The sequence below is a fragment of the Lepidochelys kempii genome, chromosome 14, assembly GCF_965140265.1.
Source record: "Lepidochelys kempii isolate rLepKem1 chromosome 14, rLepKem1.hap2, whole genome shotgun sequence".
NCBI lineage: Eukaryota > Metazoa > Chordata > Testudines > Cheloniidae > Lepidochelys > Lepidochelys kempii.
The window spans coordinates 38570102-38590505 of record NC_133269.1 but is presented as its reverse complement, the minus strand read 5'-3'; the positions used below and the strand labels follow the sequence as shown (position 1 = coordinate 38590505).

At 53.2% G+C, this 20404-nt stretch overlaps 1 protein-coding gene across 5 annotated transcripts; it reads left to right on the top strand.

The window, feature by feature from the left end:
- The first annotated feature begins 5819 nt into the window (after positions 1 to 5819).
- Positions 5820 to 15219, top strand: LOC140898034 (uncharacterized). Of its 5 annotated transcripts, none has more exons than XM_073311432.1 (6): positions 5979 to 6061; positions 6456 to 7118; positions 7900 to 7987; positions 8535 to 8661; positions 11614 to 11727; positions 12095 to 15219. In XM_073311432.1, the coding sequence occupies exons 3-6, from the start codon at positions 7931 to 7933 to the stop codon at positions 14038 to 14040; spliced, it is 2244 nt and encodes a 747-aa protein (XP_073167533.1). In that variant the 5' UTR covers positions 5979 to 6061; positions 6456 to 7118; positions 7900 to 7930; the 3' UTR covers positions 14041 to 15219. The 5 variants fall into 5 exon arrangements, with proteins under 5 accessions (XP_073167537.1, XP_073167533.1, XP_073167534.1 ...); XM_073311433.1 differs by having other exon boundaries at positions 6456 to 7201; positions 12098 to 15219; XM_073311436.1 differs by lacking the exon at positions 6456 to 7118 and having other exon boundaries at positions 5820 to 6061.
- Positions 15220 to 20404: the final 5185 nt, after the last annotated feature.

Genomic DNA, 20404 nt, shown 5'->3' with positions numbered 1-20404 from the left:
CGCAGCGGCTGCGAGTCACTTCCTGCTGCCGGGCCTGAGCCCCGCGATCGCTCCCCGCAGAGCCGCCCCCCAGCCGCTCCCGGGTCCTAGCGATCAACCCACTGCGCGGCTCCTGGGTCCTAGCGATCATAGAATCATAGATTATCAGGGTTGGAAGGGACCTCAGGAGGTCATCTCCTCCAAACCCCTGCTCAGAGCAGGACCAATTCCCCAACTAAATCATCCCAGCCAGGGCTTTGTCAAGCCTGACCTTAAAAACATCTGAGGAAGGAGATTTCACCACCTCCCTAGATAACGCATTTCAGTGCTTCATCACCCTCCTAGTGAAAAAGTTTTTCCTAATATCCAACCTAAACCTCCCCCACTGCAACTTGAGACCATTACTCCTTGTTCTGTCATCTGCTACCACTGAGAACAGTCTAGGTCCATCCTCCTTGGAACCCCCTTTCAGGTAGTTGAAAGCAGCTATCAAATCCCCCCCTCATTCTTCTCTTCTGCAGACTAAACAATCCCAGTTCCCTCAGCCTCTCCTCATAAGTCATGTGTTCCAGACCCCTAATCATTTTTGTTGCCCTCCGCTGGAAGCTTTCCAATTTTTCCACATCCTGCTTGTAGTGTGGGGCCCAAACTGGACACAGTACTCCAGATGATGCCTCACCAATGTCGAATAGAGGGGAACAATCACGTCCCTCGATCTGCTGGCAATGTCCCTACTTATACATCCCAAAATGCCATTGGCTTTCTTGGCTACAAGGGCACACTGTTGACTCACATCCAGCTTCTCGTCCACTGTAACCCCTAGGTCCTTTTCTGCAGAACTGCTGCCAAGCCATTCGGTCCCTAGTCTGTAGTGGTGCATGGGATTCTTCTGTCCTAACTGCAGGACTCTGCACTTGTCCTTGTTGAACCTCATCAGATTTCTTTTGGCCCAATCCTCCAATTTGTCTAGGTCCCTCTGTATCCTATCCCTACCCTCCAGCATATCTACCTCTCCTCCCAGTTTAGTGTCATCTGCAAACTTGCTGAGGGTGCAATCCACACCATCCTGCAGATCATTTATGAAGATATTGAACAAAACTGGCCCCAGGACCGACCCTTGGGGCACTCCACTTGATACCGGCTGCCAACTAGACATTGATCACTAGCCGTTGAGCCTGACAATGTAGCCAACTTTCTATCCACCTTATAGTCCATTCATCCAGCCCATACTTCTTTAACTTGCTGGCAAGAATACTGTGGGAGACCATGTCAAAAGCTTTGCTAAAGTCAAGGAACAACATGTCCACTGCTTTCCCTTCATCCACAGAGCCAGTTATCTCGTGATAGAAGGCAATTAGATTAGTCAGGCATGACTTGCCCTTGGTGAATCCATGCTGACTGTTCCTGATCACTTTCCTCCCCTCTAAGTTCTTCAAAATTGATTCCTTGGGGACCTGCTCCATGATTTTTCCAGGGACTGAGGTGAGGCTGACTGGCCTGTAGTTCCCAGGATCCTCCTTCTTCCCTTTTTTAAAGATGGGCACTACATTAGCCTTTTTCCAGTCATCCGGGACTTCCCCGGATCGCCATGAGTTTTCAAAGATAATGGCCAATGGCTCTGCAATCACAGCCGCCAACTCCTTTAGCTCTCGGATGCAACGCATCTGGCCCCATGGACTTGTGCATGTCCAGCTTTTTTAAATAGTCCCGAACCACTTCTTTCTCCACAGAGGGCTGGTCACCTCTTCTCCATGCTGTGCTGCCCAGTGCAGTAGTCTGGGAACTGACCTTGTTCGTGAAGACAGAGGCAAAAAAAACGTTGAGTACATTAGCTTTTTCCACATCCTCGGTCACTAGGTTGCCTCCCTCATTCAGTAAGGGGCCCACACTTTCCTTGACTTAGATCAACCCATCTAATGCAGCCCCTGTGCCCCATAACCTGCCTCCTAAGGCCCCACCTCCCCTGGGCAGCTTCTCTCAGCCTTATGTAGACATTGTGCATAGAAGCCACAGGAGCAATGGGGGGACAGAAAGGAGACATGCAGATCCCGGGGAGGAGGGAGAAGGGGGGTTTCTATGGAGACTCTGGGTTGTTCCAGAGAATCCAGGGGTGTCGGGGAGCAGGGGACACTTTGTGTGTGATTCGCTCTGGTAACAGATTGGAACAGGGAGCAGTTGGTCAGAGCTGGCCTCTTGTCTCCACACCAGGCTCACTGGCTACCAACCCTGGGCTGGAGTTACCAGCTCTGCTCCGCTGGCTCAGGTCATGAAGCTGTCAGAGCTTTGCCACTTGGTTCTGCTGGTTACCTGTAGGACCAGATGAACCTGCCCTGAGCTCTATTTAAACCCCCTCATGTCTGCCCCTCTCCCAGGGATCCCCTCTGCCCATCTCCCAGCTGGCTCCCCCCTGTGGGCACTGACTGCAGCTCCCCGTCGGGTACTTGGATGTCTACAGGGAAGCTCCTGTTGCTCTGGGTCAGGGACTGGTGCTCTGCCCACTCAGGTTTGTCACCTGTTTCCCCCTCATTGTTTCCCAATTGTCACCAAAATCATCCGCCTTCTTCTGATGGCCACCTAGAAAATCCCCTGAAATGTTGGAATTGATCAGATGCAGCCATCGAAACAGACCAGTGCCACCGAGTTGAGTGCAGGATCTCACTTTGCTAGGCCAAAAAGAGATCAAGAGATTAGACAGCACTCTTAGGCTATGGCTACTGATGCAGCTGCACCACTGTAAGCTCTCTAGGGCAGGCGTTCTCAGAACAAGAATTTGGTGGCCTCAGCACATGGCCACCAACTCCCGCTGGTGGCCACTCTGATAATTTTTCCTAAAACACTTAATTCACTTTATGAAAAACAAATAAATATGCATATATACATGTCCAAATCATTGTAGTTTATTTTGTAGGATTTTTTTTTTTAGAGAATAATAAAAATAATATACAGTTGAGTTGCCTCTATTCTTTACTGGACCTACAGAGAATAGAAACACAGTCTTTTAAAAGACTTGTTAGCTGGTAAGTCTGCTGCTGTGATAAGTGATGTTTGCATGTTTGTTACCGTCGCGTTTCACCGCAGCAGACTTGCTAGCGAGCTGGGAGGCAGCGAAACGTGGTTAACAAACATATGAGTATCACTTTTCACATCAGACTTACTCAGACTCAGCAAGCTGGGGGACAAATTAAGCCCAGGATGGGAAGTGAGTAGGGTGTCAGCGGGGACCAACAGTGGTGGAGGTGATGGTGAGCCCGGGACCCAAAGCCCTGCAGCTGAGGTCTGGAGCCTGTTGCTGCATGGCCAGAACCCAGGGCCGGAGGAGACAGTGGGGGGCAGGAGAGATGGGGAGAGGGGGTTGAGCCCAGGGCCGGAGCTGGACCCTGAAGCCCCATAGCTGGAGCCTGCCACTCACCACTGCAGGGCTGAAGCCAGAAACCCAAGCCCCACGGCCCCCAACAAGATGGGGAACTCACAACTGGCTTCCTGCTCCTCCAGCATTTGTGGGTCCAGAAGGCTTTGCCCCCTCCCCCCACAAATTACCACCCAGGAGGCTGTGTCCCCAAGAAAAGCCCCTGGTCACCGCATGTGGCCATGGTGGCCACATTTGAGAAATGCTGCTCTTGTGTACCTGCTCTAAGCCAGCAGGAGAGCTAATTAACCCACCCCCAATGAGGTTCAACAAGGATAAGTATAGAGTCCTTCACTTAGGACGGAAGAATCCCATGCACCGCTACAGACTAGGGACCAAATGGCTCGGCAGCAGTTCTGCAGAAAAGGACCTAGGGGTTACAGTGGACGAGAAGCTGGATATGAGTCAACAGTGTGCCCTTGTTGCCAAGAAGGCTAACGACATTCTGGGCTGTGTAAGTAGGGGCATTGCTAGCAGATCGAGGGACGTGATCGTTCCCCTCTATTCGACATTGGTGAGGCCTCATCTGGAGTACTGTGTTCAGTTTTGGGCCCCACACTACAAGAAGGATGTGGAAAAATTGGAAAGCTTCCAGCGGAGGGCAACAAAAATGATCAGGGGTCTGGAGCACATGACTTATGAGGCAAGGCTGAAGGAACTGGGATTGTTTAGTCTGCAGAAGAGAAGAGTGAGGGGGGATTTGATAGCTGCTTTCAACTACCTGAAAGGGGGTTCCAAAGAGGATGGATCTAGACTGTTCTGAGTGGTAGCAGATGACAGAACAAGGAGTAATGGTCTCAAGTTGCAGTGGGGGAGGTTTAGGTTGGATATTAGGAAAAACTTTTTCACTAGGAGGGTGGTAAAGCACTGGAATGCGTTACCTAGGGAGGTGGTGGAATCTCCTTCCTTAGATGTTTTTAGGGTCAGGCTTGACAAAGCCCCGGCTGGGATGATTTGGTTGGGGATTGGTCCTGTTCTGAGCAGGGGGTTGGTCTAGATGACCTCCTGAGGTACCTTCTAACTCTGATATTCTATGATTCTATGATTGTACAGGGAGCACTAGGTGATCAACTCAGGCTTTGTGAATCCTACTGTTGTTCCAGTGATTTTCTAGACTTCTCAAATTTGGCCTTTGCATCACCAAAGTCCATTTGTTGAGCCAGGCCTTAGTGGCTGCCATCAGCTGGCTCTTTGCTCTATAAACACGTGCAGACCTGGTTGAAGCAGATGCATCTACCCACGGGTCCCCTATTTCCCCTTATAATTTTCCAGTTTTCACCCACATCATCCACCATCTCCATATGGCTGCCTAAGACATTCCCTGAAATTTTTGAATTGATTAGATGCAGCAACCTGCACCGCTTCCTGCGGTGGGTTAACAGAAGGGTTAAAGCAGCCTTGGAGAGGCTGTGCAGAACCCAGCCAGGAAAAGGCTTATTGAGAGAGCCAATCAAGGGGAGGCTTGTTGCAGCAGCCAATCAGAGCCAGTGAGAGCCATATATAAAGGGCTGCTCAGGTGCATAGAAGATAGTCTCTTTCTCTGGAGGCTGAGGAAGAAGGATTAGATAGTCAAGGGTATGCCTTCAGTGGCAAGTTTCTGTGCAACAAGTTATGCTACTTTTATGAAAGCATTAGAATTAAACTGCCGTTGTGTGTCCCCACTGTGCTTCTTGTGAGGTTGGAGTGTACCTACATTAGTATCTCTTGCAAGGGCAAAGAGAAGAGTGTATTAGAGGGTGGATATGAGGGGTTTTGCTTAACCTACCCCGGGCTCTATCTGGACCACAGATAACCAGAGGAACCCAGTGGTAAAGCTCTGACAGTTCCATGACCCAAGCAAGGGGAGCAGAGCTGGGAGCTCAGGCCCAGGGCTGGTAGCCTATGAGTGGGGTGTGGCGACAAGAGACCAGCTGTGACCAACTGCTCCCTGTGCCAGTCTGTTACCAGAGCGAATCATACACAGAGTATTCCAGGCTCCCCGTCATCCCTGGATCCTCTGGAACAACCCTGAGTCTCCCTAGAAACCCCACTTCTCCCCCCTCCCCAGGATCTGCACGTCTCCTTTCTGTCCCCCCTTTGATCCTGTGGTTTCTTTGCAGGACGTCTACAGAGCTCTGGGAGAAACTGCCTGTGCCCAGGAGAGGTGGGGTGCCCAGGAGGCACCCCACATCACCTCTGTCCTCCTGATATTGGGGACTCTCTAGAACAATTCCCGGTCTCCATAGAAGGCCCCCTTTTCCCCCACTCCCCAGGATGAGGGAAGTCTCCTTTCTGTCCTCCCATTGATCCTGTGGCTTTTCTGCACGATGCCCCCAACTGTGCCCAGGGTAAGTGGGGCCCCAGGAGGCAGGGTCTGCGGCATGGCGGCTGCATGCGACGGGATTATCGCTAGGACCCAGGAGCAGCTGGGATGCGTCTGGGAGCGATCGCGGGGCTCAGCCCGGCCGCAGGAAGTGACTCGCAGCCGCTGCGGGGACTCTGGCTCCCGGCGAGATCCCCGCGCCCCGGCGGCTGGTGCTGGGAGCCCGGAGCCCGGGCTGCAGCCGGGAGAGGGGAACCTCCAGCCGGGCCCTGCCCGCTGCTCCCCGGGAGCCTCTCCCAGGGCAGAGCCCCCAGCCCGGCCAGGGCCCCTTCCCGGCCCGGCCCCTGCCCCGGGGGGCCCCGCTCGGAGGGAAGGTAAGAGAGACCCGCCCCCCCCACCGCGTCACCCCCGGGCTGCAGGGGAAGGAGGCTAAAGGGGGGGGGCAGGCGGGGGTAACAGGGATGTGTGAGGGGCCGGGAGGATGGGGATAGGGAGCAGGATTGGGGAGGGGTGGCTGAAGGGAGGACAGGGCGCTGCAGGGGAGTTAGGGGGCAAGGGGAGAATTATGGGGCGGAGGGGAACGAGGCTGGAATAAAGGGAAGATGGGGGGGGGGAGCAGCACTACGAGGGAGGAGACGGTGAGAGCAAGAGCAGACTGGCTGGGGAAGGGAGAGCCAGGGATACCAGGCAGCTCCCCCGCGCCATGGGGTGTGGGGGGCGAGGGGGATTCCCCTCCCAGCTGCTAGTGCGGATTTTTTTTTCTCCTAGAAATGGTCAAAAAAGCATGGGGGTGCGTTGGCTGGCGAACAACCCCTCAGAGCACAGAAGCTACAAGGCAAATCTGCACAGCCATCCCCCTTCCTTCTGTGCAACCCCCCACCCCCCGCGCTTATTATTAGATTAAAAATAAAAAAAGACCGACTCCTGATTTTGGAGTCTGTTTCCTGAGTGTTTGGGGCTGCCCAGGGCCCTGGTCTGATTTCCGGGCCGGATTCAGATCTCGGCCACACCGGTGTGAGACCGGAGTCACTGCTGACGCTGGCAGAGGGCGAGTGCGGATGGGCCAGTGGGATCAGCCTCTGCCTGCCTGGTCCTGGGGGCTGCAGGGGCAGGGCAGGGAGGCTCAGTTGTTAGTTGCTGCCACCAAAGGGCTCCGGCTATTGCTAAGGGAGAGGAGGAGGCCGGGGTGTGTGAGTCTCTCCCTGCTCATGTAATTACAGCCCTGGAGTTGAGCTCCCTGGGTCAGAAGCTGCTGCCGCCTCCATTTTGAGCTGGGAGCCCAGACTGAGCAGCAGAGTCAGGGCCTGGGAGAGACCTTCATTAAAGCCCCTCTGTGCCCAGTCCAGGTGGGCACTTTCAGCGGTAGCTGGAACCAGCTCCTGGGGCAGCCCCAGGCTCTGCTGACACCAGCCCCTGAGCCAGAGCTGGCAGGTGAGGAGAGAGACCTGGGGGTAAGGGCTGGGCCTGGGCAGGAATGTGAGTCTGCACAAAGGGCCCCTTTCAGGAACCTGCTGGTGAGTTTTGTACTGGATAGGAGTGGGGTATGTGGGGGTTGCGGGGGGAGCTCCCCATGTGTCTGCGGGTCCCAGAACTGCTGCCCTCAGTGACACAGCGAGGTTCAAACCCCAGTTAGTTGTCCCAGGAGCAGATCTGTCTACCGGAGAGCAAACACCCATGTAAATGGGGGCAGTCACCAGTTCTCCCAGGCAGTGGGAAGGGGACAGAAAGGGAGAGTGGAGGGACTGAAAGGGGCAGCAGGAGCAGGAATTGGGGAGGGAGGTTCCCAGCTCCCAAACCTGCACAGATCCATTCCCTGCTTCACCCCTGGGCAGAGTGATACTCCTGGGAACGTGGTGAGGAGCAGAGAGAGGAAAAGCCAGTTCATTTCTCTTGAATCACTGGGCTGGTCGGAGAGTGGGGGGACATGCTGCCTTTGGGAACAGTGTCACGGGGAATCCCCCTAAGAGGCGCCTTTGATTCTGCTCTTTTTCCAGCATTGCGCTCAGACACTGTTACAGGGAGAGTTTAAAAGTGCCCCAGTGAGTTTAGTTCTGCTGAGAGGGGCCTGGCCTGGGTGGTAATAAACTAACTAGGTTTCTTCCCAGCGTGGCAGTCTGTCTGCAGGGAGAGAGCCTGGGGGTAATCGGGGTGTGACATGGACTCAAGCCCCTTCTGACCCCCCCCTCCCGAATTGCTCATCTCACCCTGGCAGGCTGAGGAATCACGTCCAAGTTTCTCTCCAGATGGTCCCATCTTCCAGGGGACAGGGACGGGAAATGGCTGTGATGGAGCCAGCTCAGGTAGGGGATTTTCAGGTAGCTTCAGGGGGGTTGTTGTAGAGGGAGAGGGGCAGAAAAGACACAGGGAGGGGACAGGGTGTGATAAACCTGCTGGAACGTGATCAACCTGGGCCTGATTTTCTGAACAGGCCCATTGATGGGTGCGGGGGAGGGGAAACAATCCCGCATTTCTGAACCAGGAAACACCCCCCTGGGCAGGGCTGGGAAAACTGACCAGACTCCCAGTGCTGGAGCCTGACCCCACTGGCCAGAGGCTGCTGTGAAGTACGAAGGGAAGCTGTCGGGATTCATGTCCCTGTCCCCGGCTCAGAGCTCTGCTTTCCGTATCAGCCTGTGCCTGGCAGGCGGGTGGGAAATGAGAAGACCCTGCCCTGCTCCGTGTGCTGGGGGCGACAAGGAGCTCTCACCTTCTCCCACCCCCTGAAGCCTCCTGGCTGCTCTGAGCAGGGTGGGGGTGGAATTCTGCTTCTCTAGGCCTCCTCCCTGATGAATAGGGGAATCGTGGCTGGGGCAGAAGGTGCTGAGTGGGGGATTCTTGTTGTTCCAGATGCCGGTGACCTTCGAGGAGGTGGCTGTGTATTTCACCCAGGGGCAGGGGGCTCTGCTGGACCCCGCTCAGAGAGCCCTCTACAGGGATGTCATGGAAGAGAATTACGAGACGGTGACCTCCCTGGGTAAGGGATTCCTGTGCCTTTGCTTATTAGAAGCTGTGGGGTCTGCATAGCTGACTGCCCGGATGGCTTAGGAAGGAATGGCTTGCAAAGTGAAGTGGTTCTAAACCAGAGGCCCAGGGTGCCCTGGGGAGCCATGAGCAGGTTTCAGGGGGGCCGCCAAGCAGGGGCAGCATTAGATTTGCTGGTGCCCAGGGGAGAAAGTGGAAGCCCTACTGCATGGGACAGAAGCCCAGGGCTGAAGCTAAAGCCTGGGCAACTTAGCTTTGCGGGGCCCCATGTTCCGTGGGACCCCACGTAATTGCCCTGTTCCCTATCCCCTAATGCAGGCCCTGGCTTTTATATGCAGAAAAACAGTTGGTTTGGCAGAGGTGGGCTGAGGAGTTTTTATAGCATGTTGGGGTGCAGAGGGGGGAGGCTCAGAGAGAAAAAGGTTGAGAACCCCTGGCATCATGGGCACTGTGTAATGTAGGCAAGGGAAGGCTGTGCCTACCTAAATAGCCATGGGTGGCCTTGCCCACTCTTTGCATCCTCCTACCTGCAGTGCAGCTACTAGGCCCCACCCAGGCAGGCTACTCTCTAGGGAGCCTGCTTCGGCCGCTCAGCACTGGGGTGCCACCCCAGCACTCCTGCACGCCAGGCCACCATTCCGCCTGCCGTGTCCTCTGGGATGGGTGGAAGGGCCACGCACCGCCCGCTGCCCACCTGTTGCTCAGGGGGATAGGGAGTGAGGTGGCTTGTCCTGGTGCTGCTGGCCAGCGCCCGGCACTGTGGCTGGCCTGCTGCTTGAGGGAGCCAGCGGACCAGCCTGGTTCTGGGGCCGGCCTGACTCTTGGGTGGGCCAGTGGCTCGGCGCTGGGGATGGGGCTGTGGCCAATGGGAGCTGCGGGGGCGGTGCTTGCAGAGAGGGGCAGCGTGCCGAGCAACGTTCTGCCCGCCCCCTCCCAGGGGCCATAGGGCACGTTGGCCCCTTCCAGGAGCGGTGTGGGGCTGGGGTAGGCAGGGAGCCTGCCTTAGCAGTAAGTGCTGCCCAGCGGCAGGCCGTACCCCAAACTCCAGCACTGAGTCCGTTCCCTGAGCCAGCACCCCAAACCCCTTCCTGCACCCCAAAGCCCAGCCTTGATCCCCCTCCCAGAGCCAGCATCCCAAACCAGCTCTCAGCCCCCTCCTGGAGCCTGTACCCGAAGACCCTCCTGCACCTCAGCCCCAGCCATGACCGCCTTCCCAGAGCCAGCACCCCCACCCCCTCTTACACTCCAACACTCTGCCCCAGCCCTGACCCCCCTCCCAGAGCCAGTACCCTGTACCCCCTCCTGCACCCCAACACTTCCCCAACCCAGAGCTTCCTCCCAGAGCCTGCACCCCAACACTGCCCCAACCCAGAGCCCCCTCCTGCACTCCAACCCCAGACTCAGCCCAGAGCCCCTTCCCACACTGCAAACCCCTCGTCTCCAGCCCAGAGCCCACACCCCCTCCCAAACCCCAACTCCTACCTCAGCCTGGTGAAAGTGAGCGAGGGTGGGGGAGAGCGAGTGACGAGGCAGGGGGAATGGAGTGAGTGGGACAGGGCTTTGGGGAAAGGGCAGGGCAGATCCTGGGTTGCCCTTAAATTCAAAAAGTGATCTTGGGAGTAACAAGGTTGGAGATCACTGCCCTAGTGCTTACTACTTATGAGTCAAAGGCCAGAACTAGACCAGATAGCAAAGATCTGGCCTTAATGGTTTCCAATCCTCTCCCCAAACAAATGTGAAAGCTTAATGGAAATCACTTGTCTGGAATCCAAGTGCTTTCCATTAGGATGAGGCATCTCTCCAGGCCACTGCAACCCTGGAGCTGGGACTGGGACATGACAGGATAGAAAATACAAGAGTGATACTGCAAATCAAACTTTAAAGCTGCAATACATGTTCCAAGCAAAGTGAAGTCCAAACGTTTTAAGCAGCTGGTGGAAGTAGCATTAATTAACCTATGTACCAGTTAAGTAATTCTGGAACGGCATCCAGTGCAAAAGCTAGGCAGAACGAATACATTGTCACTTTTGTGATTACAAAAAACGTTATTAAATGTGACTTTTAATGACCGTTTTGCAGAGGAGAAGAGATGATTTATTTGGATTCTTTTCAAAAAACTAACTCCAGGAAGCAGTAACAGTGTTTTTTCTCCAACAGAAGTCTCTCCCCACCCCTACAGTCCAGCTAGGGCTGGGAGAGACTGAGAATCAGACTCTCTCCCTGCCGCCGCAGCCCAGCTGGAGCTGCAGAGAGGCGGCCACTGGGGAAAGTCGCGGCTCTGCCTGGCTGCCGCATGCAGCCCAGCTGGGGGTGGGAGTCCTGAGACACTCCAAACTTAGGGAGTGGGTGGGAGTGTAGAAACTATTTCCCCCCACCTACCCCCTATTTCCCTCACCTTCCACATCCTCTCTCCAGGGTCCAGGAGGCACCTAATTAGCGGAGTCACACCTGCACGGCTCCACTAATTAGTTGTGTGGCCCTTCATTATCTCATCTATGGCTCTGCAGGCATGCACCTTAGAGGGAAATATGGTTGCTGGGCAGCATGGCCCCAGGCCCCCCGGAGTGCCAGGTTGCCGGGCAGCGCAGCCCCATCCTTCCCAGCCCCGGAGCGCCGGGAGGCTGGGCAGCAACGGAAGAGCCGGCCGCCTGCAGAGCAGGAAGCAGGAGGGGGACTGGGGGTGGAATGTGGGCGGGGCCACACCTGGCTGTTTGGGGAGGCTCAGCCTCCCCCTGCCTCTGATATCCGCTGCCCATGCCTGAGACCTCCTAGTGAGAATATAACAACACCCCCCACACACACACCAGATCTCTGCTGCTCCCAAAGGGTCTGAGTTACCACAGTCCCATGTAGGATCAGGTAAACTCAGGGAATGTTCCTTGTGACAAATACTTTACCAATGCTCCATGCTCCCTGACCTTGCCTGATTTCACCCCCTGCGCAGGATTCTCCAGTCCCAAACCGGACCTGATCGCCCGGCTGGAACGAGGGGAAGAGCCGTGGGTCCCGGATCTCCAGGCCACTAAGGAAGGAGAGAGCCTGAGAGGGGCCCGCACAGGTGAGGAGTCAGGGAAACTGAGACAGAAACATCTGGTGAGAGAAGGAAAAAGCTGGAACTCCCGAAATGTGCCATGAGCAAAAGCCCCCAGTTCTGCCCCATCTCACCCAGGTCAGGGCTGCAGTCAGCCCATGTCATATTTTGAAGGTAAATATCAGTCACAGCTTCCCACCCATCCTGTTAGCTGTTGGGAATTTCCTCCCTGACTTTACTTCCCTGGGTGTGTTTGGGTGGGATATGGAGGCAGAATCCAGTGTCTCCAGCTCCCCAACAGTCACTGTGTTGTGTTTTCCCTCTCTGCTATTCCCCTTTCTGTCCTTTCTCCAGGCACAGGCAGTGACTCCTGTCTGGGTTCTCTCTCTCCCAGCAGGTGATAGGACAGTGAGTGAGAACAAGGAGGAGAATCAGCAGCAGGAAGGTCCTCGGAAAGTGGAACCGCAGTGGATATTTTTGAGAAGAGCTGAGAAGAATTTTTTCCAGTGCTTGGAACAAGGAGAAGCCTGGGGAGATCAACACAGATCAGAGATGCAGCTGGGAAATTATCTTAGGAACAAACTAGGTGAATCTATTGAACGTGGCAGAGGATGCAAGGATCCTAAGGAAACCACAATCCAGCAGACAAGTCACAGTGAAGAGAAACCCTACAAATGCCTTGAGTGTGGGAAAAGATTCCGTTTCAGTGCAAACCTTATTAGCCATGGGAGAACCCACACAGGAGAGAAGCCCTATAAATGCGTAGACTGTGGGAAAAGCTTCAGTGAGAAGCCATGTCTTATTATACACCAGAGACTGCACACAGGAGAGAGACCCTATAAATGCTTTGAGTGTGGGAAAAGTTTCCGTTTGAAATCAACCCTTTATACACATCAGAAAACCCACACAGGAGAGAAACCCCATAAATGCCTGGACTGTGGGAAAACTTTCAGTTTCAAATCTACTCTTAATACACATCAGAAAACCCACACAGGAGAGAAACCCTATAAATGCCTGGACTGTGGGAAAACTTTCAGTCGGCGCTCACACCTTACTCTACATGGGCGAATCCACACGGGAGAGAGACCCTATAAATGCCTCGAGTGTGGGAAAAGTTTCAGTGTGAAATCAACCCTTAATACACATCAAAAAACCCACACAGGAGAGAAACCCCATAAATGCCTGGACTGTGGGAAAACTTTCAGTCGGCGCTCACACCTTACTCTACATGGGCGAATCCACACGGGAGAGAGACCCTATAAATGCCTCGAGTGTGGGAAAAGTTTCAGTTTGAAATCAACCCTTAATACACATCAGAAAACCCACACAGGAGAGAGACCCCATAAATGTTTGGACTGCGGGAAAAGCTTCAGTCAGCACTCACATCTTACTAATCATAGGAAAATCCATATGGCGGAGAGACCATATAAATGCCTTAAGTGTGGGAAAAGTTTCATTCAGCACTCAAACTTTATTAGACATCCATGTCTGAAGACAAGAGAGAGACGCCATAAATGCCTTCAGTGCGAGAAAGTTTTTATTACTGCATCACACCTTGTTAGACATGAGAGAACCCATATGGGAGAGAAACTGCATAAATGTTTGGACTGTGGGAAAACTTTCGGTCAGACCTCGTATTTTATTAAACATAGGAGAATCCATACAGGAAACAGACCTTATAAATGCCTTGAGTGTGGGAAAAGTTTTATGGAAAGTTCATCCCTTATGAAACATGGGCGAATTCACACAGGAGAAAGACCGTACAAATGCCTCGAGTGTGGGAAAAGTTTTATGGAAAGTTCATACCTTACTAAACATGGGAAAATCCACACTGGAGAAAGGCCCTATAAATGCCTCAACTGTGGGAAAGATTTTATCACAAACTCAGCGCTTACTAACCATAGGAGAATTCACACGGGAGAAAGGCCCTATAAATGCCTCGAATGTGGGAAAAGTTTTATGGAAAGTTCATCCCTTACTAAACATGGGAGAGTCCACACAGGAGAAAGACCCTATAAATGCGTTGAGTGTGGGAAAAGTTTCAGTTTGAAATCAACCCTTAATACACATCAGAAAACCCACACAGGGGAGAAACCCCATAAATGCCTGGACTGTGGGAAAACTTTCACTCGGCGCTCACACCTTACTCTACATGGGAGAATCCACACGAGGGAGAGACCTTATAAGTGCCTTGACTGTGGGAAAAGCTTCAGTAAGAGCTCAGAGCTCACCAAACATCAGAAATCTGCAAGGGAGAGAGACCCTAGAAATAGCTTGTCTGCAGGAAAAGATTCAATTTTACTTCACACTTCAGTGACCTGCACAGCAGAGACACCTTGAACGTCGGGGAAGGTTCATTTGGTGCTCCTGGAATATCAGCATCAGCAAATCCGCACAGCGAAGAAACCTCTGAGATGTTCTCAGTGTGGAAAATGCTCCAAGTGGTGCTAACACCATGTTGGACATCAGAGACTCCTCCACACAGCAGGGAAATTCTCTCAGGGCCCTGACAAGGGCTGGCCATGGTGAAAAAACGCATTTCAAGGGCATTTGGCTCCCAAGGATCCACCTGCCCATCGCTGGGGTGAGGATCCAGCAGCAGCCGGTCAGTGAACATCTGGCTCTGCCTGGTCTAAGCAAACCCCAGGCAGAGGAGAAGCCCCCATCAGCCCCTCCGCCCTGCTACAGCCCTGTCTACTGAGCTGATGGGCCACAGGCGGGGAAAGGGAGAGAGAGAGAGAGAGAGAGAGAAACTCCTCCAACTGGTCCCTCTTGTCTGGCTGAAATTCCCCCCTCTCCCTTCCTCTTCCAGCTGGGACCCCCCTGCCATGGAGAGGAGGAGAAGGACACTTGGGGTAGGCCCCGCCTTCACTCTACACATCTGTCCCCACCCCCCATCTTCCACCAGCCCCTGGGCTGGGCTCCCCCACTTACCTGGAGCTGTTCCCTGCAGGGGGAGTGTCCCTGGGGGCTGATAACTCCTCCCCTCCCTGAATCCCCCAGGGTGCTGGGCTCTGGGGGATCAAATATTGAGGGACCAGGCCGATGGGTTAGGGGGAGGAAACTGGGTGTTGAATGGCTGGGGCTGGGGGAGCTGGGTGCTGGGGCTATCGAGTGTTTGGGGATCATGGGATAAGAGGAGAGGGAGAGCACAGGGGTAGAGAGGTGCTGCCTCTCCTCACTCACCCCCTCTGCCCCTTCTCCCTGCCCCCGCTGCATTCAGACAGCACCACTGAGAGGGGCCGATTCCCACAGGGCCTTTTGTGGGACACGTGGAGATCTCACCCCTGCCTATGTAGCCTCATTCTCTGAGGTTCTCTCTGTGGTCGGAAACGTGGTTGGGATTAGCCAGAGCATCTCTATATCCCTGCACCAGGTTTCCTGGTGTAAACTGTCTGACACTGGCAGAGCAGGTGCCAGAGCCCTAGACCAATTCACTTGTGTATTAGGATAGGATAGATCAAAGTGACTGTTAAATGTATACGTGTGTAGTTGGTGTTTAAACTTCATGACAACCAATAGGATGTTACTTGCATTTTTTCACTTAACTATACCTTGTTATAATGTAGTAGCAAACATTTGCATTGTGCATACCCCTGTAATGAAATAACCCATCAAACGAGGAAGAAGCCTTGTGGAATGAAAATGAGGAACATTAACAGACAAGAGCTAATTTCAAAGCAAGTGGGCGTTGTGCGTGAGACTCGGAGGTCAAAGTCTCAAAATGCGTTCCTCACTCTCTGCCATGAGAGGAAAAGCCCACATGGCTAGTGACCCTGTCAGCCTGTTTTCTCTAAGAGGAAGCCATTAGTATGGATTCAAGGAAAGGTCTTTCTTCTCCAGGCTGTCCGGATTCTTACAGGGATGTGTGCAAGGCAGAAAGTGGAGCTCCCCAGGGACAATCTGGGTCAGGAGGTGGGCAAACTTTTTGGCCTGAGGGCCACATCGGGGTTCTAAAACTGTATGGAGGGCCAGGTAGGGAAGGCTGTGCCTCCCCAAACAGCCTGGCCCCCTGCCCTCTAACTGCCCCCCTCAGAATTCCTGACACATCCAACCATCCCCCCTGCTCCTTGTCCCCTGACCACCCCTTCCTGGGACCTCCCGCCCCATCCAACCCCCCTGCTCCCTGTCCCCTGACTGCCCCAACCCCTGTCCACACCCCTGCCCCATCCAACACCTCCCTAAGCTCCAGGGCCACCAACTGAGGTCAGGCACCTGTAGGGTAGGTCAGACTCCGGAACTGCTGCCAGAAGGTTTCTGGGCTGATGTCCAAGGCATCCAGAATTGCTGCCTTTACCCGAGTGTAGGCCCGTGCCTTCTCTGTCGATAGCCCGCATTACACAGTTTGGGCAGTCCTGGTCAGACACAGAGCCAGGAGGGTGGCCCATTGGTCTCAGACCCACCCCGCAACTCACGCCACCCTCTCAAAGGTCACAAGGAAGGCCTCGGGGTCATCGTTGGGGCCCATCTCGGTCACCCAGATCGGCGGGGCTATGCTGGACGTCCCAGCGGCATCTCCCGGCTGGGGTTCCGCAGGATGGGGGAGCGGAGTCACCAGCTGCTGCAGGCATTGCTGCTGGTGGTCCCGGTTCTGGCACCGCAGCTCCAAAATCAGCTGTTGCTGCTGCACCCCTAACTGCTGCACCAGCTGCTGGAGATGGGCTGCCTGCTGCTGGCTCACGGCCAGGAACTTAATGAGCTTGTCCATATCCGTGGTCATCCTGGGCACGTTCCTCCTCCAATCCCTTCTCACCAGGATTGGGGGATCACTGCCCACATTCTCCACCACGTGTGGAGGGGTTTGGCCAGGGCCCATCCGTCTCCGGGAAGGCGGGGGACCACACCGCCTCGGTACTTCCTTCCAGTTGTGACAGGGAATTAGCCTGGCCGCGGGAGTCTCTCGCCATGGCAGCAGTAGAGGCAAACACAGACAGTTATTCACGCATGGCCCGTGGTCAGCGGGCAATAGTGAGTCACGGGCTCAGGTCCTCAGGCAGGGGGTGAGCAAACAGTTATATAATTAGCAGGCCCCGGGTCTGAGCAGGGCAGCAAAGAGTCAATGGCTCAGGACCTCAGGCATAGGCTGAGCAAAGGCAGGTAAACAATAAGCTCTTGGCTCAGTGGGGCCTGGGAGAGGGGGAGACTGCCACCCACAAGCTGGGTGGCAGGGGGGACGCAGGCCCACCCACTCCACTGCGTCCCAGCCCGGGGCCCTAGCAGCGGCAGAAGGCCAGCTGCTGAGTGAGTCAGGGAGGGGTCCTGGCTTCAACACATTGACATAGGCTTTGGCAGTGCTGCAGCCAGACTGGGGTCGGCTGCCCATGGGCTACTTCTGAACTCCCCCTCCAGAGGTACCTGGTTCTGGATGGTGTCCTCCGGGGGGGTCCAGCACCATGGGATCTTCAGGGAAACTGGCGAGGGGTAGGCTTGGCAGCTCCTGTGGGTAACTGGTGAGGGGCAGGCTAGGCAGCTCCTCCGGGCTCTGGTCAAGCGGGCCAGCCTTCTAGTCTGTTGCTGGGGTCTCCCAGCTAGGCTACAAGCATCTAGCCTCTCCAGCAGCTGCTCCTGTAATGAGCTCTGGGGTTGGGCTTTTATACTTCCTGTCCTGCGCCTTGACCTCTAGGGGGCGGGTGCAGGATTCGCTGGCTCCGCCCACTTTGGTGTCCAGAGGAGCTTGTCCCTCTCCAGGGCGGAGGGGAACCACACTGTAAGGGCCAGAGTCTTTCAAATGTATATGAATCCACTGGCCTTGCTTTGAAAAGATTTCAGATGAAAAAAAAATTGTTAGGGAGTTTAAACAGCCCTATATACTTAGCTTGTTGGGGAGACAATGTTGTTGGAACATGAATGTCTCCATGTCGATTCTTTAAGTAAGCAGTCTGTGACTCAGGTAGTGAGGAAAGATCGGGTTACTGGTTTTTCAGAGCAGAACAGCCCTATAACTGAATCCACAAGGATGCAGGGGACAGCAGGTAAACTCTCATCTCTAGACAATTTGAATATGACCTGTAGTCTCGTAATGGACTTGACATCTGATTCCATGTGGAAGCAGAGGTTGGTAATGGAAGGACAAAAGAACCTTGAATCTAACATGCTAGTGAAAATGGATAGTATCTCTTTAAGACAGAGTCCAGCCTTGGGATTGGTAATACTTGGGGATCTGAAAACTAGTAAACAAGCTAGTGTCTGTGTTGATGCAAATTCCCGGACTGACTGGGGGGAGAAAGACTTGCCCACGGCCATTAGCAGAGGATTCACCCAGCCAGCCAATGGATTCTCTTACACAAAAGAGTTCAAATTTTGACCCTCGGGAACAGGGAGAAAGGGAAAAAGTTTATGTGCCACAGGTTAACCCTAGGTTTCAGAGTAACAGCCGTGTTAGTCTGTATTCGCAAAAAGAAAAGGAGTCCTTCTGGCACCTTAGAGACTAACCAATTTATTTGAGCATGAGCTTTCGTGAGCTACAGCGTGAAAGCTCATGCTCAAATAAATTGGTTAGTCTCTAAGGTGCCACAAGTCCTCCTTTTCTTTTTAGGTTAACCCTAAAATGCCAAAACCCCAATGGTATTGAGCCAAAGGCATAACAAAACTGATTGTGAATGTACACTTGTAATAAATTTAATCTTAATGCTAATGTTAACTTTTCTGACTGTGGTGCGGATACCAAGAACTGTAAAAATGTACAATGTGCAGGGTTTTCTGGAAAAACCCTTGAACCTATTAGGAGTGATACATAAGAACACGTTGTAAAAGCCTTCGTGGTTCTACTGTTTCATTATATGACAACACACTTTATGTTAAAAGGCCTGGTGATACTGATATTTCACAGTTAGTGCCTGTATCTAATCTTGAAACAAGCTGGTATGATCCCTTTGGGGACAGCTTACCTGGAAATTTGAGTGTCTAGTGGAGAGGGCCTGGACACTAGAGAAGGACATGATGGAGGAGCTCGAGGACAAGGTTGTGCCTAGTGTGAACCTGCAAGGCAAAGTAAGGACTAGCAGAGCCCTGGGGAGTTTGTGTGGGGAGCTAAAAGGCTGGAGGTGACAGGGAACAGACATCCAGTTCAGCAGCAGCACGTCCCCCTTGCCTTGAGGCAACAAGGAGATTCACAGTCCTGGGCACCCTGAGAAAACGTCACAGCCAGAACCTTCAGCCTGTGGAGCTCAAGGAGGGCAAAATAACACCTCCAAGGGGCTTAAAAAAAAACAAATAACCCACCCCGCTCCAATGCCAGGGATTCCGCAAGCTCCCTTCGAAGCTATTCCAGAGCTTAAATACCTGCATGGTTAGAAAGTTTCCTAATCTCGCACCTAAATCTCCCTTGCTGCAGTTTAACACTTTTTACTTCTCATCCTCCCTTCAGTGGCCACGGAGCACAACTGATCCCCAGTCTCTGTATAACAGCCCTTAGCAGGTCTGCAGACCATGGCCAGTCTGCTTTTCTCAAGACTAATAGACCCACTTCTTTTAACCTTCCGCCACAGGTCGGGTTTTCTCAACCTTTTACCATTTTTGTTGCTCTCCTCAGGACTCGATCCAATTTGTCCTCCTCTTTCCTAAAGTGTGGTGCCCAGTACTGGACACAGGACTCCAGCTGAGGCCTCCCCAGTGCCCAGCGGAGCAGGACAACGACCTCCTGCAAACTTACACACAACACTCACATTAATACACATTAATACACCCCAGAATACCAGCCTTTTCCCCAGCTGCATCAATGGGTGACAGCCGGACAACCTCAGAGTCCATTAAAGACCATTTCCCCTCCCCCTCATTATTGAAGACAAGGGACACTGGGAGTTTGATAAACTAAATGCTACTTTGTTCTTTTCAAAGCAAGAAATAAAAGCTAAATTCCCCCCCCCCAACCCCATCCAACACCCAGCTCAGCATGGTGCATTTCAGCTCCAGCCCAGCACATTGGTGCTCCAGCTACACACGTGCCCCAGGGAAAGAGGAACAAGTTAAAGCTGGTAGAAAAGCGCTAACAATCCATGAGAGAGGCATTTGCCTGACCTCCTCCTCTCAGTAATGGGGAAACACCGAGCCCTCTCCACTTCAGTCCTCTTGGGGCATCATTGGTAGCCCTTTAGAGTTCAAGGATCACTTCATCCAGCACTCCTAGGACACTTCCTCTCTCTCTGGGACATGTGCAGTGAGTTCACAGTTCTCAGCCTCAGCTGTCTGGCTGACAAGAGCAAACTGTGCCTGTAACAGTGCCTCCCTGGGTCACAACTGAAAATACCAAATTCAGGACAAACTGCTGAGAAATGAGGCAGACACACCACAAAACTGGTGATTATTCTCCCATGACATATACCAAACCAGCAACAAAAATAAACTTCTGTTTCACCACACTGGCTAACAAGACGTCCAAAAAGCAGTTTCCTTAGGCATTCAAGCCCTTATATCACCACCAAAAACTCTGAACTTAATGAGTGGTTATTTACAATTAATTTAATTAAACAGCAGGTTCTTCTGATCCCAAAAGGACCAGCCAAACACCCAGGTCAATATATAACTCAGATCTTACCAAATAATCATGCTGCTGCCAATCCTTTAGTATCTAAAATCTAGAGGCTTATTTATGAAAAAGAAAGAAAGGTGAGACTTAAAATTTGATTAAAGGAATCAAATACATACAATAAATGCAAAGTTCTTGGTTCAGGCTTGTAGCAGGGATGGAATAAACTGCTGGCTTAAG